The sequence below is a fragment of the Cynocephalus volans genome, chromosome 3, assembly GCF_027409185.1.
Source record: "Cynocephalus volans isolate mCynVol1 chromosome 3, mCynVol1.pri, whole genome shotgun sequence".
Taxonomy (NCBI): domain Eukaryota; kingdom Metazoa; phylum Chordata; class Mammalia; order Dermoptera; family Cynocephalidae; genus Cynocephalus; species Cynocephalus volans.
In genome coordinates, this window is record NC_084462.1 from 73,651,853 (window position 1) to 73,675,973 (window position 24,121).

General features: G+C 46.5%; 1 protein-coding gene and 1 pseudogene across 6 annotated transcripts in view; one reads left to right on the forward strand and one right to left on the reverse strand.

Moving 5' to 3' along the window:
• Window positions 1-24,121, forward strand: part of MEGF11 (multiple EGF like domains 11) — a 227,730-nt gene that overhangs the window by 39,865 nt on the left and 163,744 nt on the right. For all 6 annotated transcript variants that reach the window (XM_063092195.1, XM_063092192.1, XM_063092190.1 and 3 more), the window contains one exon: window positions 5,472-5,564. In XM_063092195.1, coding sequence (XP_062948265.1) covers window positions 5,472-5,564 — 93 coding nt within the window. The remainder of the gene's footprint in view (window positions 1-5,471; window positions 5,565-24,121) is intronic.
• LOC134371711 (divergent paired-related homeobox-like) lies at window positions 1,288-2,321 on the reverse strand (annotated as a pseudogene).

The window sequence follows — 24,121 nt, forward strand, 5'->3', positions numbered from 1 at the left end:
AGTGTCTAGCAAAGAGAAGTGGCTGGCCATCTGGCCTCTTTTCCTCTTTCTCCCTCACCACAGTTAACAGTGCCTACCTGAGCAAGACCATCGATTGCACACGAGTGTTTGTTAAATCGTCCATATTTCTTGTCCTTAGCTCCCAGGAGGAAAGAGGTACCGAAATAAAATGCTGAGTCAGTGTACGTGGCTGCTGCAAGGTTATGCTTTTCAGCTTGACAGCCCCTTGATCCTGTGGGGGGACCCAAAGTACCACTTTGGAAAGTAGGACTGGCATCATTCAGTATTTCCTAAGCACTGTTTTGGCCTTGTTTTACCATCTGGTCATGCTGGGGAGTGAGCAAATGACAGAGGGACAGAAGGGGAGGAAGAGAACTTAAATGTCCCACTACAATTTCCCACCAAACCAGGAACCCTCTAAAGCACAAATCCACTCCCCTCATAAAGCACCAGATAGTAAATGTTTTAGAGGTTGCTGACAGTCAGTATCCGTGGCAACTACTCAGCCCTGTCCTTGTAGTGCAAAAGCAGCCATAGATGATAAATAAATGATGGGCGTGGCTGTTTTCCAACAAAACTTAATTTACAAAAACAGGCAGTTTGCTGGATTTGACGCAAGAGTCACAGTTTGCTCATTGTCTGTCACTGTAATTGGCAGGTCTGGAATTTATTTTTATTTATTTATTTTTACTAGTCCCATTATTTATACATATATATATCTATGTGTGTGTGTATATACATATACATATATATATATATATATATTTTTTTTTTTTTTTTCCTTCTGGTGGCTGGCTCGTGAGGGGATCTGATCCCTTGACCTTGGTATTACCAACACCGTGCTCCTACCAACTGAGCTAAATGGCCAGCCCCCTATTACATATTTTTTAAATTGAAGTATAATTTATGTAAAATAAAATGCATAGATATTAGATGTACAGTTCTATGTGTTTGGATGAATTTATACACCCAGGTAACTGCCACCCTAATTAAGACATGAAACATTTTTACCACCCCAATAAATTTGTTTTGTGACTCTTTCTGCTCAGTTCTTGACACCACGTAGGCAGCCACTAATCTTTTTGCTACTATAGTTTTTTCTGCTCTAGAAATTCATATAAATGGAATCATACAGTAGGTAGCCTTTTGTGTCTCTTTTTCTTTCACTTAATGTTTTTGAAATCCACTCTTGTTGCTGTGTATAACTCTAGTTCATTCCTTATTGCTGAAAAATATTCTCTTGTTTGGGAATCATTACAAATTGTTGCAATATGTGACCTTTTCTGTCTAGCTTCTCTCTCTACTTTGTATAAATGAAGAACCAAAAGAATCAGAATTGAAGCTTGGAGAACAAACTCAGGATTCCAAAATGGCATAGACGCGGTATATGTTAGGATCTTGGCAGCAACCAAAATGGACTATTTTGTGGCCTGAGTGGTCTGTGGGGACCTTAAAATTGGGGCATAAACTGAGTTGGAATCAGGGTGCCAGATGATCTGTATAAACTAGGGCTTCAAGATAAGTACCTCCAGGGGATCTGTGTGGTGTATCCATATTTCTCTGGGCAGGACTGGGCTTGACTTCCTCTGCAGGTGATTGCTGTGGTTGCTGCTGCTTGTAGTTGAACAGGCTTGTGTTTTGCTTTCTTGAGTTTTACTCTGTGGTTCTTGAACCAAAGCTGCAGCACTGTTGGATGTATGTTCATTTTTGAGGCCATTTCATTCTGAAGGCTGGGGTCTGGATGTGGGTTCTTATCCAACAAGAGTTTCAAATCTTGCAGTTGTTTCTCAGTGAACATAGATCGTCTCCTTTGGGAATGATTCTGGTGCTTGCCTTTAAAAAGGTGCTCTGGGCCTGACAGCTTCTCATCTAGATGTGCTCCTACTTTCAGGTCCAGTGATGGGTGAGAGATTTGGAATTTAAACTTAGATCACCACATTATCTTACCACCTGGCCTCTCTGCCTGGTCCCTACAGACCACAGTCTTGTGTCTAGGACTGCTGTGAAGGTGGAGGTGAGGGAAGTGGCAAGTGTCAGGAGGATGAAAAAGCTCAAGCTCCACAAGGACCCGCCCTCAGGCTGAGCAGACCCTGCTAATAACAATAGCGAGGCTCCTACAGCACTGCTGTCCCCCAGGCACTGCTCTGGGACTTGATCAACTCTTTCATCTTCACCCAGCCTGTGAGGCCATCCTGTCACTGTCCTCCTCTGAGCAGATGGGGCTGACACAGAGACAGAGGTTACTTGCCTGTGGTCTGGAGCCAGTAAGGAGCATCACTGATCCAGACGGGCATTCTGTAGGCAGCCGTGCTCTCAACCATCGTGTCGTCCTGCTTCTCGCTAAAAATGCTTCTTGCGTGCCAGGACATTAGGAGCGGGAGGGAGGCAGGCTGGTAGGTGGAGGAAGCTGAAAGAGTGGCAGTTCGAATTTCTCAGTGGGACTGGGAGAGAGGGAGTGGCCCACCGAAGTCACACAGCTGGTCATATCAGAGCCGGCCTCAGGCACCTGGTCCATATCTGCAGATGTGCATCAGGGAAAGGGGGACTTGATAAAATGCACCATTTAGAGTTACAGAGCCAGAGAAGGAAGTGGGGCGTAGAACCCTAACCCAGCCCCTCCCTGGGGCATCAGCTGGCATGGGGCCTGGACTTAGGAAGAACTTAGGGGACCAGCAGGCTCCAGGGGCAGCTGCTGTGTAAATCCAGGCCTCTGTAGAGGGGCTGCCCACTGTTGGCTCCACTGGGGTCCTAGGGTAGGAGTCAGCCACCCCAGCCCCTCTCCACCAGGTGCCCCAAAAGGCAGTGGCCCAAATGCCAAATATAGCAGTCTGAGCCTCAGCTACAAACAACCTGTCTAAATAACACCTATGAAATATGAATGGACTGAGGTTTTGACAAGCAAATAGCATAGGCATAACAGGATGATAAGGAGGGGAGGGGGACAGTGAGATCTGGAAGGACCACAGGGACACCAACCACATCCTTGGAGTCAGGCTGAGGGATTGCAGGATGACTGTCCTGCACATTAGGGTCACTGAGGGCCCGTGTGCTGGTGCAGGGCTCAGTGCGCTCTGTGTCTGCATTCTGGGGGTGGCGCTTAACAGACTGTCCTGTAGGTCCCTGAGAGGTAGGCCAGTGGTGCAGCTGTCTAGGTCAGAGAGAGGGGACAGTGGGCGGGACACTGGGCGATCTTCCTTCTCAGATTTCCCTCCCCCCTCCATCGAGCTGGTCTGAGCCCCCTGCCCAGCCCCACCCTGCAGGGTGCACAGTGTGTTGAAGCAGCTCCTCTGTCCTCCATCTCCAGCCCTTGCTGACCCTCCTGGGGGCCAGCCACAGCACCCCTGTGCTCTTCCTTCTGGACTGGCTCCCTCAGCCCCTGAGCCATGTGGGTGGGGGAGGACATCCAGCCTGGGCAAAGTGAGAAGGCCCCAGGCTTGGGCTCTGTCACCTCCCCAACCTTCAGAGGTCTCTGTCTCCTGGAGTCTCATCCCTGAGCTCCTTCTTTCCTGGCCGAGAGCCCACATGCTGTCCTTCAGGTCACAAACACGCAAGCCTCAGTTTCTCCATGTATAAAATGAAGGTGCTGTGTGTTTTTTTCTCTGAGGTATCTTTAAGCCCTGACACTCGGCAGGTTCACAATTCACTGCCTGCTCTCACTGCCCTCGGCAGAGACCCCAGGGATCAAGGTCTTGTTCTGTGCAGTGAGAAAGCAGTTGGAAGTGTCAGTGAGCTAATCTGACAAGCTGTAACACAGATGGGCCCAACTGTGGAGCATGTAGGGACCTCAGCCTGTGGGAGTGAGGATGGGGGGCGAGGGAGCAGCTGAGGCCAGGGCTGGAAGCTGGCTGGGCTGAGGGCCTGGTATGTGATGAGGAGTCAGGGGGTGGACACCTGGTGTCCAGTGCATACTGGGGACATTGACCCATTTGAGCTTGTTTGGAAAGTCTTGTGGGAATAAGGGAGCTAGGGCAGCAGGACTGACTGGCTGGGGTCTTGCTAGCTGCCAGGCAAGCAGCTCATTGTGGTTCTGAGTGGGGTCAGGGTCCAGCCCAGTTCCCCAGCAGGAGTTGGGTTGGTCACTCCCCAGGATTCCAAGTGAGCAGGGCTCTGGCACTTGGAAGTCTTCAGCACAAACCAGAATCCTCCCTGAAAGCCACTTGTACAGATGAGAGGGACTCAGGGGCCAGGGCTTTCCAGACACAGCACATCCTGGGCTTGCAGTATACAGGCTGACTCCAGACCCCTGCCCAGTAGAGCATCTGAAATGGCTTTTCTGGGGTCTGCCTTGCCTGCGACCTGGGCAAAGTTAAGACAGCAGCTTTAGGGTCAGTTTCTGTGTTTGGGATGGGCCAGGGGACCCCCCACCAACCATAAAATGGGCCTTGTCTAACCTGACAGTGCCTTCCTGGTAGGCATTCAGGGTGTGACCGTAGGGGCCACCTGCTTCCCCAGCCCAAGCTAGTACTGGGTGGAGAGAAGGTGTCTAGTTGCCTTCAGAAAAATCCCTTCATCTAGATCCCTTTGAAGAAATTGACAGGGTTGATGGTAGCTGATGATTTCTCAAGCTTTCAAAATTGGTAGGGGTGGCACATGGGGGTTTTCTGTAATCCTTCGCTGATGGATTAGATGGTAGGGCAGATCTCTCAGGAGCAAAGGATGACCTTGAGAAAATGTGGATTCTGTCAAAGGAAGAGAAATAATCTCCTTCCCTCAAACTGCTGTCAATAAGCCTCCTCGGTGCTGGAGCAGTTGACGGAAACCTTGCTTGCCGTGGCCTCCCAGCTCAGGAGGCTGTAGCATTTGACTGCGTGATAAGAAATTGCCAGGCACTTTCTAATTACAATTATCATCATCGTGGATGTCTCTCTTAATTACTTTCTTATAATTAGCTCTTGCTTTTTCCTCAGCATTTGTATACTTTGCAGATTTGCTGACATTTGAGAGCCCCAAAATAGGGACATTTGGGGAGGAGGGCAGAAAGGTGGGGGAAAAGTGAGAAGGACCTGTTCCTTCCCAGCAGCCCGATACATTTCGGGGCCTGTGCAGAAAGAAATTGGAGAAAGAAAAAGATGGAAGGTGGAAAGAAAAAGATGGAAGTGATGGGTCATTTCCTGAGCTGATAGGGAAAGAGAGTAGGAGAGTGGATTTAGGAGTTGAGGGTCCCGGAAGGTGTCCAAATGTTAAACATCAGAGAATATATTCTTGAAAAGCCACCGAGGCTACTACCATTTCTCAGGCTTGGGTTTCATTTTAGGAAATGAGGCGAGATGAAACACACTATTGTCAGATGCATTTCCAAGTTAATTAAATGACTCAGGTCAGGAGTAGCTTGATTTCTCTCCAAGCCAGTGATGTGTTCTGAGCACGCCTGGGTACCGGGAGTTGTGACAAAGTGGGTTATGCTCCTTGACCAGATGGCTGGTTTTCACTGTTTCTTCTGGTTCTTCCTCCCTCTCTCCATGCCCTCTCAGCCCTGTGTACAGAGGAGTGTGTGCACGGCCGCTGCGTTTCCCCGGACACCTGCCACTGTGAGCCCGGCTGGGGAGGGTCCGACTGCTCCAGCGGTGAGTCTGGGGTCTTTGGGGGTTGGGCAGCCCCCGGCTCTGACTTGGGGTGGGGGCTGTGGCGTGTGCATGCTAAATTCTCCTGTTGGGCTGGGGTGACGGTACGGGCTGCCTGAGCCAGCATGGGCATCAGGGAGGGGGTGTAACTGCAGTTAATACATGATGGTACCTGTGGGGGTGGTGGGTCTAGGGAGTGCGGGGGGATGGTTTGTGGGTGCTGTCTGTTGTATGTACAGAGAATTGCAGGTCATCAGTACGACTCTGACTTTTGATGGAACACCTCCAGATGTGGTCTTTGAGAGTTAAAGTGAAATTGAGATACTGCCCAAGGATGCAGACCCAGGTGGTCACCATGGTCAAGGCCTGGTCCGTGGCTTTGCTGTTCCAAAGGCTTAGTTTTGTGGGTGCCCCCAGAGGCTCAAGAGAACTGATTCATGAGACTGGTGGGCACTGGGATATCTCTGTCTCCCCAAAAGTAGGAGAATGGGACACTCATAGGGGCAGGTCGCTCTGTTCCTACATTTCTGTGGGTAGACAATTCATTCTCCAGGGAAGACTTCCTGGTGAGCATGGAGAGAGAAGGATGCTTGTGGGGCTGAACGGTGACCCATAGCAGCACAGGGCACCTGGCAGCTACTGGGGGACTTCTCTGCCAGAGCCCAGCTAAAGATGAATCCTTCTGTTCTGGCTCATTTCTCCCAAATACTCGCAAATGACCCCTTTCCATTGGCACATTCTGTAATCAGTTCTTGGTTAATGTAATGGTCTTACTTGAATTTCAAAGAGGCCTTGATTAGTGTTGAAGCCCAAACTTCTTGCTTTGAGCTGGGTGGAATGTCTTTTTATGGTGACTTGAGTAGATAACACAGCCAAGCTAACCTGTTAGAGGTCTAAGCCCCATTATTTATTTACCCATCTTGGGGAGCTCCCTCCCACACTGACTGTGATTGTCATGAAAACTCGGAGAGGGGAATATTGGCTCCAAGTTGGTCCAATGTGGTGCTGTTGTCCTTTCCCACTGTCTCTGCTGGTGTGGAAACATCTAGTTACGGTACTTTTTCCCAAAGGTCTTGAGTGGAGCCTCTCCGTCTACCTGGTCATGAGAACATACCAGCCAAAGCAAGGCTATTGGACATGTGATTTGGTTTTGAGCCTGAGTGATTGTCTTGTCTCAGGGAGTCCAGGATCTGTTTGGGGTACCCAAGAGGTCCTCTCCAGTGTGGTGGGACCTCCAGTGGCTACAGTGGCCTCCTCTTTCCACCTGTCCCACTGCTTTGAGGCTGAGAAACAGAGCCAGACAACAAAAAGTAAATCCGAGGGATAGGTGAGTTAAAGAAATGTGTTCAACAAGTCTTTCGATAGACTTGACCTACAAGAAACATGTTGGGTGAAATGTCTGAGAGCTTTTCCCCCCTTGTCCATGTTTTGTTTTGTATAATTTTGCTTACAATGAATCTCTGATGAAGAAATATCTAACTTAGATTAGGCAAACCCTGCTGGGATGGGTCTGCTTGCTGCTGCTGGATTATAAATGCTGAGGGCAATCTGTTGGAGGTTGAAATACAGCCTGAGTCCCAGGGGCCTTGACTGTATATAAATTACAAGTGAGAGCAAACGTGTTTAGTGTGCACTGTATGCTCAGGACTGTGGTGGGTAGTGGGGCGGGTCCTGGAGGTTCTGTCAGACGTGGTTCATGTCATCTCGGGGTTTCTAGTCTAGTGGGAGAGATAGAATGAAGGTGGCACTTGATGAAACCCAGAGTTTATCAAGCATGTAGGAAAGCAGCCTTGTTACTTTATGTAAAACTGGAAGGTCTAATTGAACCCCCCAATTCAGTCATCAGTCCTGGTGCTGAGCAACCCACAAGCTGTTTCCTCTCAATTAAATCCACCCGCGTGGGTTGCCACCATTCCTGGGTCTACTCAAAGGCAAGTGCTACTGAATCCACAAGAAATCCTACAATATGGGTTCCAACCCTGTTTTGAGGGAAAGCAGCATTGAATTAAGGGAGTTCATAGGTACTCACTTTCAATATCATTTAGAGCACTGAATGTTTAGATGCCCTTTTAAGAGTTTCCAACCTCTGCTGAATCCCTCCAGTGACAAAGGGCTCACCACCTCCCGTGAAAACTCATTCTGACTGTTGGAAAGTTCTCCCTTCTACCCAGTAGAGATATATCTCCAGCTTCTACCCGTTAGTTCTCGCTCATGATAAAGGCCAGGGCAGGGTGATGAATCACCATGACCCTGCTTGCCATGCCTGGAGTTTCTCCCAAAGATCTCAGTGGACAAGGCCACAGACTGTGTGTGCAAAGGTGGTCATCTCAGAGCAATTGGTAATAGCCATTGCAACTGCATAGAAGAAACCAGAGCCCCCTTCTGTGGGTCAGTCCTTCAAGTATTAGAAGACAGCGATCACTTCCTGCCCCAAGGTTTCCTTCTCCATGCTTCTTTGTTTCTCATATGACATCATCTGGACTACCTTCACCATCTGGTTTCTCCCATTGGCCGTGGGCTTTATTCTTCTTAAACTATCACTCTTAGATCTGACCACACAGCTGCAGGCTTGGTCTGACCACTATGGAAAAATAATAATAGAGATAGCTACTAGTTATTCAATTTCACTATGCACTGGGCACATTATTTATTTATCTACTCATTTAACCTTTATGACAACTCTGTAAGGTAGGAATTATTATTAGCCCCATTTTACAAATGGGGAAGTTGAAGCACGGAGATGTTAAAGAACTTCCAATGGACACACAGCTAGTAAATGATGAAACTGGGACTGTCACGCAAGCAAATACCTGGATCTTAAACCTGAACTCTTAATTATTATACTCTTTTTCCTTCTGGATGCTCAATGTCTGTTAATGCAGTCTAACACTGATTTAGATCTTTGAAGATAACACATGGTTGCTCACAGAGGAAGGAGGGATCTGCTTAAAAGATGTGGCCCTGTGATACTGTTGTGGAGATAGAGGAACCAGCCATGGGACACAAGTTATTACCAGGTTTATTCCAAGAAACCTGCTTGCTCTTGTACTGTTGGATGCCTGTCTGCCTGTGTGGGCCCTGCAGTGCCTTGGGGTCTTTGTGGGGTCCGTGTCCATAGGGATGGGTATCTCAGTCAGTGCAGTGTGTGTCCAGTCGGGAGATCTCTGAATTGGGTCTGTACATGTGATACCCTTGCAGAGAAACTTTGGTTTTTGTTTAATTGAAAGCATTATTCTTATTTGCTTTTTCTCTCTGACTCTTAAAATATACCTGTTCATGTTTAAAAGAAAAGTAAATCTGCACCAAAAGTACAGTCACGTGCTGCATAACGACATTTCAGTCAACAGCAGACTGCATATAAGACAGTGGTCCTGTAAGATTATAATAAATTTCTATAGCCTAGTGATGTCGCAGCCATCATAACGTCATAGTGCGATGCATTACTCGCCTGTTTGTGGTCATGCTGGTGTAAACAGACCTGTGCTGCCAGTCATGTAAAAGTAAGCCACATCCAATTACGTATAGTACACAGTACTTGATAATGATAATACTGTGTTGCTGGTATATGTATTTACTATACTATACTTTTTATTGTTATTTTAGAGTGTACTCCTTCTACTTATAAAAAAAAGTTAACTGTAAAACAGCCTCGGGCAGGTCCTCCAGGCAGTATTCTAGGAGGCATTGTTATCACAGGAGATGACAGCTCCATGTGTGTTATTGCCCCTGAAAACCTTCCAATGGGATGAGATGTGGAGGTGGAATATGGTGACATTGATGATCCTGACCCCGTGTAGGCACAGGCTAATGTGTGTGTGTCGTAGTTTTTAACAAAAAAGTTTAAAAAGTAAAAAAATAATAAAACAAAAAAATGTTTAAATAGAAAAAAAGTTATGGAATAAGGATATAAGGAAAGAAAATATTTTTGTACAGCTGTACAATGTGTTTGTGTTCTAAGTAAGTGTTATTACAAAACGGTTAAAAATTTTTTAAAGTTTATAAAATAAAAAATTTACAGTAAGCTAACGTTAATTTATTATTGAAGAAAGAAAAATTTTTTTATAAAGTTAGCATAGCCTAAGTGTACAGTGTTTAGAAAGTCTACAGTGTGCACAATAATGTCCTAAACCTTCACCTTCACTCACCACTCATTTACTCACTCACCCAGAGCAGCTTCCAGTCCTGCAAGCTCCAGTCAGGATAAGTGCCCTATACAGGTGGACCATTTTTTATCTTTTATATAGTATTTTTACTGTACCTTTTCTATGTTTAGATACGTTTAGATACACAAATTCTTATCATTGTGTTACAATTGCCTACAGTATTAGGCTGGCTATACCATATAGCCCTGGTGTATGGTAGGCTGTACCATCTAGGTTTGTGTAAGTACATTCTATGATGTTTGCACAACAACACAATCACCTGACGATGCATTTCTCGGGACATCTTCCCATCATTAGGGGATGCATGACTGTATAGACAAAAAAGGTTTAACACACACACCTAGAGATAATCACTGCTGGTGCTTGTCCTTCCTGTCATTTCTCTACACATTTACACATAGAGCTACATCTGAATACAACTTTTATTATTTAGATCAAATGTATGTGCTAATCTGTAACTTGTTTTTTAATTCAACATTGTGTCATGTACTCATTTCCTTGTCAATAGACATGAATCTCCCTTTAAATTTTTTATGGCCTCATTGAATTTCATTCTATGGATTACCAAATGTGTTTAACCAATCCCTTGTTGGTGGGCATTTAGGTTGTTTCTAATTTCTCACTATTATAGGTCCACCATCCTTTATCCAAGATCCTTGGGGCCTATTGGTTTCGGAATTTAGAATTTTTCAGAGTTTAGGAAGATATATGATGACTATATCATATGTGACATATACTCCCAGTGGGGTCTGGGCAGTACCCTGGGTGAAATAGTAATATTTCTGAACTGACATATGACTTATCACATCTAGTGTCATAAAATCAATACATAACCTCAAATCAGTTTCATGCAGATTTTGCCTCTAAATGAATTTTGGTGGCAAACTTTAAAAAAATTTTTTCTGTATTTTTTAGAGATTTTTGGATTGTGGATATGTGGATAAGGACCTGTGGCCCTGTGTAAAAATGCTGCAATGATTCTTCTTGTGCATATATCTTTGCCCACTTGTCCCAATTTTTTCTTAGGATAAATTCCTGTAAGTGGCAGGGAGGGTTATAAAGATCCATCATCCAACTGTCTGCCCCTGCCCTGCCCTTGGTGACTGCCAAGGGATTTATGACTTTGATAGTCATGAAGGGGACAAATTCATTGCTGGCGTGGGGGTGGGTGGGGACTTTTCATTCTTTTATAGACTTATAAGCCCATTGCCTACCTTCTTTAAGGCTTGGACTAATTTATTCCTGCTCCGTAAAGGAAGTGAGACGATGCTGATTTGCCTGGTGAGCAAACACGTCAGCTATTGTGGATAATTCCTAGCTGTTAGACAGACCAATGTGGGGAAATGGACTGGCTGCATGTTTGGTCATAAACCTCCATCCCATCTAACAATGAAGAGTAAAAGGATGAAATGTCAGTTTATACTGAAAGAGTGACTCTTATTAAATTGCACGAATCTCACAAGTGGAGATAAAAAGAAAAAAGATTTCATATATTGAATATTTAGCTTTTTTAAGTAATTAGGAATATTAAAGCACTGACAATGATTGAGATAGAAACATTATTCATAACTTTTATTTCCGCACTGGGCAATGATCCAGTATATTTCATTTATGAGGTTTCAGCTGTAAGGAGAAGGACGTGAGCCAATTCCTAAATTAAATATGCCCTGTTAACTTTTATAAATGATACCCAAGAATTAACTTGGAAATTTAAACTTTCATTGTATTATTTCATTATTGAATTTCCTGGGTCTTGCTTCTCTGCCTCCCAACCCATGGCACTTTGCAGTTTGGGTTCTGGGCTATAAAATGACATTTCAGTTGTGGTCTCAGGCCTCCCCATAAGGGCTGAGGTGGAGATGAGAGAGAAGCCTGCACCTTTATTTCCTCATCATCGCTTACATTCTTAGATTTAGCCAAACCAGTCTTATTCACATGCGTAGGAGAAAGGGCGGGACAGTAAAAGCTCAGATCATGTTGTCTTTCTGTCGGGCAGGGCAGTATCCCTCCCCCAGTCCCCAGATGCTGAGCCTGAGTAATGCAGGCAGCAGGAACCGAGTTGGCCCACCACCAAGAGTAGCTTCTGCCAGGTCCAATGTGTTCTTATCTTGAACGGTATCGGGGATCCCTGGCTGACTTGGCTTTAAGCTATCTTTGCAAATTAAGATAAAACATGCACCAGCTCAGACATATGCTCACACTCTTAATACTAGCCTGGGACCCTTTAGGTCAGTGCTTCTCAAACTAAGGTATGTGTTTGCTAGAGTTTTTTTTTTTTTTTTTCAATTTTGGTAAAATACATATATAACACAAAATTTCCTGTTTTAACCGTTTTTAAGGGTACGGTTCTGTGACGTTAGTACATTCACATTGTCGTGCAAACATTAACACCATCCATCTCCAGAACTTTTTCATCTTCCCTAACTGAAACTCTGTACCCGTTAAACACGAACTCTTCAGCCCCTGACAATCACCGTTCTACTGTCTGTCTCTGTGAATTTCATTACACTGTACTTCACATAAGCGGAATCATGCAGTATTTATCCTTTTGTGACTGGCTTATTTTACTCAGCATACTGTCCTCAGGTTTCATCCATATCGAGCATGTGTCAGAATTTCCTTCTTTTTTAAAGATAAATAATATTCCATTGTACGTATACACCACATTTTGCTTCTCCGTCAATAGACAGACACTTGAGTTGCTTCCACCTTTTAGCTACTGTGACTAATGCTGCTATGGATATGGGGGTACGAGTACCTGTTTGAGTCCCTGCTTTCACTTCTTTGGGGTATATATCCAGAAGTGGAATTTCTGGATCATAGGGTAATTCTGTCTGAGTTTTTGAGGAGCTGCCATACAGTTTTCCACAGTCAGTATGCCATTTTGCATTTCTACCAGCAATGCATGAGGATTCTGAATTCTCCACGTCCTCTCTAACACTTCTTATTTTCTGTTTTGTTTTTGTTTGTTTTTAATAATGGCCAACCTAATGGGTGTAAGGTGTATCTCAAGTGGTTTTGATTTGCATTTACCTAATGGTTAGTAATGTTGGTCATCTTTTCACGTGCTTATTGGCCATTTGCATGTCTTCTTGGAGAAATGTCTATTCAAGTCCTTTGCCCGTTTTAAAATCAGATTGTTTTTGTTGAGTTATAGGAGTTCTTTATATATTTTGGATTTTAACTCCTTGCTAGATATATGATTTGCAAATATTTTCTCCCATTTTGTGAGTTTCCTTTTCACTCTGTTGATAGTGTCCTTTGATGCATAAAAGATTTTTTTTTTATTTTGATGATGTCCAATTTAACTGTTTTTCCTTTCATTGTCTGTGTTTTTAGTGTCATATCCAAGAAATCATTGCCAAATCATTGTCATGAAGCTTTTCCCGTATGGTTTCCTCTAAGAGTTTTATAGTTCTGTCTCTTACAATTAAGGTCTTTGATGCATTTTGAGTTAATTTTTGTAAATGGCTTAAGGTAAGGGTCCAACTTTATTTTTTTACATGTGGATATCTAGTTTTCCCAACACCATTTGTTGAAAAGACTTTTGCTAGAAATTCTTGAAGCTACAGAGTTTAAATTTCTCACCATGTAATGGCACATTAGTTACCCAATATCTTAAACATGGTTCTTTATATTAGATTGAAATGTAGAATGAAATGTACAATTGGCATTTGTTGAAGAAACAAAAATCTGATAATTCGAGCTTCTAGTGAGTCTTTTGCAGCTATGCCACCAGGCCTGCCCAGGGGCAGGACTGTTTTAGGTGTGAAAGTTGAGAAGCAGTGGAAAAGGCAGGAAGACACTAACCAGAATTAGGTCTTCCAGAGCTGGTGACTCTTTACAAGGATAGTAAAGAGGGATCAGGGCTTAAAGTCCTTTCTCCATTTGCATTGGGGGGATTCTGTCTTCCATCCAGTGTGCTGGGCTGTCTGCAGTATCCCCACTGTCGGTGTCTGGGCTCCTTGGCTCTGGCTCAGCCCACACTATCTAGTCTTAGGTGTCCCCAGGATCTCTTAATCCTTCCAGATGCTCAGTATTGATGTACTAGAGCCATGAGTCATATGACTCCATATTGCTGTGGCCCTGGTATTGTTCTGTTTTCCTGTAGCTCTCTTTACATATCCTTTGTATATCCACATACTCCTGCAGTGGAGTGCTAGGAAGTGTGGTCTGAGATCCCAGAACCTAATTTCTTGCCATTGAGATCTCACGATTTAACTTGAAACCATTGAATCAAGAGCTGGGAGGGAACTCAGAAATCGTCTGGTCTACTTGTTCCATTTTACAGATGGGCAGACTAAGGCCTGGGGAGAAACAACTTGCCTGATATCACCTAGGTGGGTAACAGCAGAGCTGTAACTTGAACCTGGGTCTCCTTTGTTCTGGTGCCTTTTGTCTTCCTCAAGCTGTTCTGGGAGTTCAGGGCTGGAGTTGTCTTAGAGGCAGGTGAGTGTCATCATACCAAAGCAAACAAGCCAAGTTGTTCTATAGACTTTTGTGCAGATTTCCTAAGGTTTTGAACCCTCCTGGGTTCTCTTCTGCCCAGGCTTGGAATCCAGACCCATGACTACAGGTCAGACCAAGGCACCAGGATTAGAGATTTCCAAAGAATAGACTGTGCCATCTGCCTGACTTGGGAAGTGCATCAGGGGAGGGTCCCTGTCTCAGGGGCCCCTGGGTACACCCTCAATGATGAACGTGGCAACACATGGGCAAAGGAAAGGGAGAGGGTGTGGGCCGGGGTTTCTGCCTCCGGCCTGGGGCAGAGCCAGATGCGGGAGTATATATGTCTCTCCATGTATACAGGTCTGCTGGAAAGAGCCACTGCCAGAACTTGGGGGCTCCTTCCCAGCAAGGGACAAAGGAGAGTGAGAGCTGATACGAGAAGAGGAGGGAAGAGGGAAGAAAAAAGCATGAGGGGCCACTAGTTCTGACTAGGAAGGTGAACAGGATTCATGCTCCCGTGGTGTGCAGATGCTTCATGTATTTTCTCATTTAATCTGCCCAGCAGCCTGGAGAGGTCATGTGTGTGATTCCATTTCACAGACGAAGAAATCAAAGCCTGGGGAAGCGCAGTAACTTCTGATATTCACCCAACTAACACATGGCCGATCTGGGGTCAGAACCAGAACTTGCGAGCTTCCCGCATCTCTGTGCTGCTTCCGAAGGGATGGAGGTTGTCTTGGTCTGTGCGGGCTGCTATAACAAAATTCCATAGACTGGGAAGCTTAAATAGAGATTGATTCCTCACAGTGCCGGAAGCTGGCAGTCCAAGATCCAGGTGCCGGCTGACTCAGTTTGTGGTGAGGGCCTGATTTCTGGTTGTAGGTGGCCATCACTGTGTCCTCAAGTGGTAGAGAGGGAGATCATCTCTCTCATCATGCATCTTCTCGTAGGACACTAATCCCATTCGTAAGGGGTCCACCCTCATGACATAATTACCCCCCAAAGGCCCCACTTCCACATACCACCACCTTGGGGATTAGGGCTTCAACGTGAGTTGTGGGGGAGGCGGGGAATGACACATTCAGTCCGTAGCAGAAGTCCTGTGCCATAACGCACAGGAGAGGTGGCTTCTGGTTCCACCTTTGCCTGAGTGAGCCTGGCTAAATCTTTCCCTCTCTGTGGGCCTTAGTTTTCTCATCTATAAAATGGGGAGGTTGGCATGGACATTACAGCTCTAAAATCCCGTGATGCTCTGTGTCTGCAAAGTCAAAATCCAGGATCATTTCACCTACTCCAGGGCCCTGTTGATCTTCCTGCTGACCACTGGTGGAGGGGTTCTCCTGTCTCCACGCCCACACTGGCCCTCCTGTGATACTCTCTATTCATTCCTGATCCTGGAGAGGAGTGGGGAGTGGAGTTAGCTGTGGGTGGGGGCAGCCTCATGACTCACCTCCTCGCCTCCCTCAAGTGAGGGATCCTGGTGAGCCCTTGGTTACCATGTATGCTGGCACTCATCTAGGAAGGGGAGTGCAGAGGGCACCGTGCCAACTGGAAGACCGCAGCTCTCTCTTGGGTTGTTTTTTCACTACATCGAGCCGGCTGTCAAGGTTAAAGCAACTTCAGATGAATCACCACAAAGCAATTACACGTGCTGTTCCTCGCATGCAGCACTGCCCAGCCTGCGGCCCCTTGCAGACCTGCCTGGGATGCCTTCTGCCAGCATCTGATGGGCCGGGGGCCTCCCCCAAACAGTGGGCTCCATGTCAGCACCTCACACTGAGGCACAGTCACCATGACAGGGACAGAAGGGAGCTGCGGATGGATGCAGCAGCAAGTGCTTTTTCAAGGTCTGTGAGTAAGAGGAGCTGCTATTCACCGTCGAATTCTAATTTTGAACAAAAAAGAATTTGATAGCCAGGACAACCAGCCTCATTGACTCAGTGTTCTCCATCCCTGAGTTCCATTTAACGCACATTTAGTGAGCACTGCTCACAGGCCAACACTGCCAGGGGCTCAGGCCTGAAGTGGGGGTCGGGAATGAGGGGAGCATAGCCCTCATCCTCAGAGAACTTTGAGCAGAAGCCAGAACTACTGGTACAGAGAGGAGGGGGAAGGAAGAGTAGGGAGAGAGAAGGCTCTGGCTTTTATGGGTGGGGGAACCTGGCTGGCTCAGGAAAGTCATCATGGGAGGGTAGTGGAACGAAGGAGCCAGGTATGTGCTATGATTCTCATTTTAGAAGGAGAAACTGAGGCACAGAGCAGTTAAGCAATGGCATGAGGTCCCATAGCTGGTGAGTGTCAGAGGTGGGTCTTTCTAATGCTTTCCACAAGGCCACGGGGTAAGAAATGTGAGAACCTCAGTTGTATGGAGGCTGTGAAAGAGCCTGAATGAGACCATGACGAAGGTTAAGAGACTGCAGCCCACCTCCAGCCCGAGTCCTGGGCTGGGGGCTATGGGGGAAGGACAGCAAAAAGGTGGATCTGCTGGCCTCTCTGCCCTTGGACCAGATTGTGTTCCTGTGATGACCACACCCACCAGGAAAGGAGGGCCTGCCTTCTGAGAGCCATCAGCCGCCCACGGCTCAGCTTGGTCCCTGGTCCCACTTTTCACAGGTCCCAGGGAGGCAGCCATGGGCAGAGTGTGGGGCCACCACTTTCCCCCTCCCCGGGTTTTACCCTTCCCCCTCTGCCCCTGCCTCTCAGACCAGGGGAGATATTGGGACCAGTCACATCTGAGCAGGAGGCAGGGATGAGGCAAGGCTCTGGCATGGGGGGCCTATCCTGAAAGTCAGTTTTTGTACCCGAAAAAGACAGAAACTGGATGGCCTGGGGTCTGTGTGTGAGCTACATGTTCCAGGGGGGTTGTAGGTGGGGGAGGGAGGTACATTCTGCCCAACTTAGCTCTGGCCATCTGCTCCCTAAGAACAAAATTAATAAATAAGTGACATGCAGGGAGTCTCAAGAACTGGCGAGAGAGAGAGGCGGGTGGGAGAACCTGCCTGGAATGTGACAAAAGCAGAACGGAGTGGCAGGAGCCAAACTGGCACAGTAGTGTGGGGCTGTCAGGCGGTGCTGACACCCCTGCCTGGCCCTATGTGGCATGAAAAGGACACCGTGCTCTCCCCCACACATGCATGCACACGGCCTGCACTTCCAGGGGCGGCACGTGGACAGGGTCTCTGTGAGAAACACTGTGCCTCAGGGAAGGAATCACGAAGTGCACCCCCAGCCTGGAGGACCAGCCTGGAACTCTGATGGGGAAGGGGAGGGAAAGGGTGCATTCTGTCCTGGCCTGAGAGGGGCCTGGTGATGCCAGGTGGCCCCTGCCCCCAAGAAGTTTAGTTCAGTTCCTGTCAGCCCTGGACCTGCTCTGTGCTGCTGGGGATGGCGTGAGACGACCTCATTTCATCCTCCTGCAGCCCCGTGAGGTGGGGATCAGGACTCCTGTTTTGTGACTGGGGAAGCCGAGGTCCAGGGAGGGTTAGTCATTCTGCAGGGTCACTCAGCTGCTCCAGAGTGTGAGCTTTTTTCATGCGGGCCTGTTTCTATAGAATGTAGAGCTGTGGAGGAGGTGGCATGTGCGGCTGAAAGGGAAGGAGGTCTGGGCCGTGCTCGTGCTGAGACCTGTCTCCCAACTCACATCCAGCACTTACGCTAACACTCTGTCCTATAGTAATTCATTATTATTATCCCGTCTTTCAGATGAGGAAACTGATGCTCAGAGAGCATCAGTACCTGGCTCAAGGGCACACAGCTTGTAAGTGCAGAGCCAGGATGCTAACCCAGGCAGTCTATCTCTGGAGACCACACTCGACACTCCTTTACAGGGCTCTCTGTCTCCCTCTCCAGCCCCTCCCACACTTGTGGGGAGGGAGGCTGCAAAATGCCAACTGGGCCATGTCGACATCCCTGCTCCCCACTGCCTGCCAGGAGGTGCCCCAGCTCCTTGGCCAGGCCTTCAAGGCCCCTCTGGATCTGATCCTGCCTACCTTCAACCTCATCTCCCATCACTCCCTCCCCCACCCCTCCCTTCTCCCCTCCAACCTTCCTCTATCCACTGACCCTTTGCTGTTTTGCCTTCAAAGCCCAGCTCAGATGCCACCTCTGCTGTGAAGCCCTCCTGATTCCCACAAACCTTGACTGTACAAATGGCTCAGGTAGTCCTCACCACCCTGGAGATTATCATTTAGATGTGCATTTGTCTCCCTCCCACCCTCATCCCTTGGGACCTTCTCCATGGCAGGGCCCAGGTCTTACTAGTCTCTGTGACACAGGCCCCTCGTGCTGACTGGCACATGGTAGGCACTCAGCTCAGTGTGCAGTGGGATCCAATGGATTGGCTCTCCATTTTATCACATCTTTTGTTTCTCCTGGATGGTGTCTGATGGTGGAGCTGGGACTGGGGAAGAGTGTGGGGCTCTGGGCCAGGTGCTTGAGAGAACTAGAGCCATGTCATTTGATCTTCCAAAACTTCTCACCTATTAGGGGAGGCCAGACCCCAAGGTTCATGATGTGAGACCGGGAGTCAGGTTGGTCCTCCAGACAAAGACATTGCATCTAGCTGGAGACATGAGACAGATGCTAAGAAGGGGGTGGAACCAGAGCTCAAAGAAGGATGGGATTTGAGGTTTTGGTAGTCAGATGTGGAAAGAGAGGGCACTGCAGGCAGGCAGACGTACATATGCAAAGGTGCAAATGGTGAGCAGGTCAGTGTGGCTGAAGCAGAGCTGGGCCAGAGGAGGTGGGCCAGGCCAGTGGTGTGGTGCTCTTACACCAGCAATCCAGGGAGCTTGGACATGACTCCATGGGCCATGGGGAGCCCCCGAAGTTTCATTTCAGATCAATTGAGTCTGCATTGTTTCCTGGTGGGGCAACCCCCAAACTCTTTCTTCTCTCAAGTAACCTGTGACCAGGCCTGGGCCTAAGTCTGGGAAGAGGGGATACTGGAAGCTCTGATCTGCCCCTCCAGCCCCAGCAGTCCCTCCAGGCCAGCTGGGCCATGCTCTCCTTCCCCTGTTCCTGACTAGAGGCAGCTGAAGGACATATGGCAGGCTGCTTGGCATTGGACAGGAAGCAGATTGGATGGGGGGAGACTGCTGTGATTAAGAGTTGGTGAATGGATCTGGGAAGGGGGTGACCACAGAGGCCAGGTTGGACATGTCCTGGCCTGACACCCTTCTGCGTCCCTGGCCAGATCAGGGAAGGTAAACCTGATGACCAGTGGGATGTCCAGGAGGAGCACTTGGTACAGCCTTACTGCCGCTGGCATCTCTGACTCCCAGCCCTCCTCTCAGGGGCCTGCACTCCACTTCCAGTCCTCAGACTCCAGTAGGGCCCCAAAGCAGGCAGTCACTGCCCAACAGTGCTATAGCAACAGAGGCAGCAGCAGAACTGTGGAATCTGTCACCCTCTAACAAGAAAAGCCCATTCTGGCAGGCTGGGTAATAAGCCTCAAATTGAATAATTAATAAAGTTATAAAAATATGTCTACTATATGGCCAGAATAATTCAGCCCAATTAGAAGCAATTATTTCTTGCAGTTATGCCACTTGGTATTTTTTACAAACAGCTCTAGCAATAAGACAGGGTTCCCAGGTTTGGCTGCCTGCTTGAGAAGTTCTGTTGAGACCAATTCTTCCCTAAGGCTTCCTTAGAATGAGGAACATCCATCTTTCCATATATTCATCCATCCATCCTTCTATCCATCATCCTGTCAGTTCAACCATTCATCCCCTGTCCAACTATGTATCAGTCTGTCTCTCTGTCCATCATTCTGTCTGTCCATTCATCTATCCGTCCCTTTATCCATTCCTCCATCCATCTACCCATCTACCCATGCATCCATCTTTTTATCCATTTATCCATCCATTCACTCAGCAGACACTTCTTGAGCCTCTTCCATGTGTCAGATACTGTGCCGGGTTCTGAGCATGCCGGGATGAGTAAGAGCCCCCGCCCCACCCCTGTCCCATGGAGCTCCCAGCCCAGGCAAGTGACTTTTGAGTCACAGAAGCTCTTGTTCCTGTTCCTCTTCAGAGGTCCTGCTGAATATGATTTTTTCCTTCATCGTTTTCTCTCTATTTTAAAGATTCATATGTAGATATTTGGACTTAAACGTGACCTTGAACTAGGTAATAGGCTCCCTTCCCAGGGTGGTTCAGCTTGTTTCCCCGTATTTGAGATCTCAGGGATTTGGTGGCTTCAAAACACACACTGTTCTGAGTCCTAACCTTTTATCAAGTAGCAGTCAGGAGGCATGGATCCGGCTGCACACTGGCCCCTGCTTTCAATGTGACCAGGGACAAGACATTTACTTTTCCTTGGCCCATCTGTAAAATTTGAAGAATCACTGTGCCACTGTGAGCTCACAGGGATGATAGTCAAGAGGCTTAAGGCTACCTGTTGGAGACCCGAGTTTGTTTCCTAGACCACTGGACATAAGTTGAATCCTAAGTTAAATCAACTCACACTTTCTAGGCATCCTGCAGGAAATCATTCCATCAAGCCAATCCTCTTTTTGCAATGAAAATTTTCTCCTTCTGACTTTTCTACCTGGTCATTGGGTCTTATAGTGCAGCAAAACCATGATCCATTGTCTCCATACAGCCTTTGCTCTAAGTCCATATCTATGCTGACTTAATATGATAGAATTTTCTAGTGAGTTACCTTATGGTCACTGTACATTTGTTAGGAGCCTGATAAATTCAGGGCTGTAGGGATGCAGAAAGACCTAAGCCTTCACCTTAGCCCTGAGAGCCTCTCAGACAGGGGTTCCCTTTTGCCTCATTGTGAATCATGATGTCAGAGCTAGCAAATACCCTAAACAAAGTGGAAAGGCAAGCCACAAACTAGAAGAAGGTATTTGCAACACATGTAATCTATAAGGACTAATACACAGAATATGTTTTTTTAAATTGTACAAATCAGTAAGATCAACCCAATTCAAACACTTGAAGAATATTAACATACACTTCACAGAAAAAGGATATTTTGATGGGCAATAAGCATATGAAAAGATGCTCTCCTCACTGGTAATCAAGGACATGCAAATTAAAACTAAGAGATACCACCATATCACACCTAACAGATTGGGGGACATTAATTTTGATAATACCATGTGTAAAATGGATGCTCTCCTATGATGCTGGTGAGAGTGTGAATTGGCAGTGCCATTTAGGGAGCAATTTGGTAATTTTAAATAAAGCTGAAGATAATGTCAACCCCATAATACCAAGTATTTCAAACCTTTTTTCCACCACAACCTAGATTAATAAATATATTTCATATTGTGTCCCAGCACATTCATAATGTGACCCTGATATCTTAAAGTCTCTTCTGTTTAATTTTTAAAATGGTAGTTGTGACCCATTATATTGATTTCATAACTCTCCTTTGGGTTACAACCTGCAGTTGAAAAACTCTGCTCCAGAGAACCTCTCCGACGTGTGCAAGCCTGCATCATTGTTGGTAATGGTAGAGGTCCCTCAAGAGGGAAATGGATAAATTGCAATATATTCATACAATGGAATCTCTGCAGCAGTTAAAATGAATGAACTAGTGCTTTACCTGTCTATTTGGATGAATCTCAAATATATCATATTGAGTGAAAAAAGCAAGTTGCAGACAGCCACACACATACAATATGGTGTATCATTTATATAAGTTTAAAAGCATGCAGAGTAATGAATATGTTATTTATGGGTATATTCTTATGTAGTAAAAATATAAAAACAGACATGCAAATTATAAACACTAAAGTCAGGCTTAGGTTACCCCAGGGGAGAGAGAGGTTGGGATAGGGAGAGATACATAAGGAGTTTTAATTCGGTAATGTTTTACATCTAAAATAAAAACATCTGTAGCAAAAATGGAGAGGTCAAGATTTGTTTGATGGATGCACTATGTCTGTTTTAATTTTCTCTAAACTTTAAAGTATGCAGTTTGCCCTCTGATCCATGGGTTCCACATCTGTGGGTTCAACCAACCGTGGATCATAAATATTCTGGAAAAAAAATTCCACAAAGTTCCAAAAAGCAAAACTTGAATTTGCTGCATACTGAGTACTACGTTGAGTCCACATGAATGAAGTGATGTGTAGGCATTGTATTAGGTATTATAAATAATCTAGAGATGACTTAAAGTATGTGGGAGAATGTGTGTAGGTTATATACAAATACTATGCCTTTTTCTATAAGGGACTTGAGCATTCCCAGATTTTGGTCTCCTAGAGAGGTACTAAAACCAATCCCCCACAGATACCAAGGGACAACTCTACTAGAAATATTCCATATGCAAAAGAAAAGGCTTTTGTCACTTCTTGCTCCATCTGTCCAGCCTGTGGGGGAAAAATGTGTTAATTTGTGCGAAACTCAGGTGTTCATTCAATTTAGGTCAAAAATATTTATTGAGCACCCACTAAGGTGTGATGTGTGGAGTGGGCAGAAAGGCAGGGAGAATATTAAAAGCAAAAATTTGGAGCTCATCAAGGATGCAGGCTGTCCACCCATCTCTGCTATAAAAAGCAGATAAACATTCATGCCACAAAGAGAAGCCCAAAGTTCAGAACCTGTGTCTCCTTGAGGAATTAGGGAGGGCTCCCTGGAGGAGGTAAGGACCGAGATGGGCCTTGGAGGATAGATAGAGATTGATTATTTAGAGACTCTGGAAAGGAGAGGAACCTTGAGCTCCAGAGAGCTCTGGGTCTGCATGGGAGAGAAAAGGTGACAAGGCAGCTCAGGCCTCGAAACTGGAGCATTAAGATGGTTAAATGCTCCCTGGACAGCAGTGCCCAGGAGGAGATAAGATAAATGGATTGGAGGGGTGGGTCTAATTAATCATGGGAGTTTAGGAGAGCTGGGTTCCTAGAGGCTGCAGGAGATTGGAGACAGCTTGCCTGCCGAGGAAGGGCACAGCCTCTCAGAGACAGCCTGTTCCACCACTCATCCTTGGCAAAGGGTCCCAGCAGGGATGAAGGGGGCAATGTTCTGCCCAAATCCCAGACTTCAAATTTACTTGACGAGCTCCCAATAAATTCCTCATGCCAGAGGCCTCACCATCCATCTTAGGGTGGTGGGGCAGAGGCAGAGGTGAGGTGGACTGCACAGGAGTGTCTTAGATTGCTCGGGGATATGGCCACATGTCTTACCAGGAGGCAAGCTGCTAAATCCTCCTCTCACTTGCTCCCCTCCTAGTAAATCTGAATAGTTTAAAATAACTCCTTCCGACCTTGAGGCTGGTGCCAACTTTCTGCCATCCATCAGCCCTGGCCAATTTCTTATTAAGGTTCTGCTGTTCCCTTGGAAAAGTTGCCATCTTAAATCAAAGGGCTGATAGGGCAAAGGAGAGACAGGGGACCTGGAGACAGTGGGCGACAGCAAGTCAGGAAGATGAGGTTCTAGTGCTGCTCCTGGCATTAGCTGGGTGACCATCTTGGGCCCTGGCCCTGCAGCTTAAACAATAATTGTCCAGGCTCTGCCAAGCTTGAAAAGGCTGCCCAGGGAGGAACTCAGAGGTGAGCACCTGCCCAAGGTTTTCCAAAACGCCAGCAGGGAGAAGGCCCAGGTAAAGTGGACTTGCAGTACTTATTGCACCCATTCATTCACTCACTCACCCACTCACTTCTGAATACGTGACACTTATTTAATACATTTTTGTTGACGCCTACTGTGTGTCTGCTCTAGGTGCTGGGCAGACAGCAGTCAACAGGACAGAGAAGGATGCTCTCATGGATATTACCTTTTAGCAGGGGAAACAAGCATGTCAATAAATATAGTCATTCTAAATGGTGGTAAATGCTATGAAGAAAATAAAACATGGGGAGGGGACATTTGAGCCAAGACCTGAATGCTGAGAAGGACCAGCCATGCCAAAACCCGGGGGCTTTGTGTGTTCGTCAACCTTAATTCTTGGCCTATTTTGACACAGTAGAATGATATTTGTTTTAGGCAC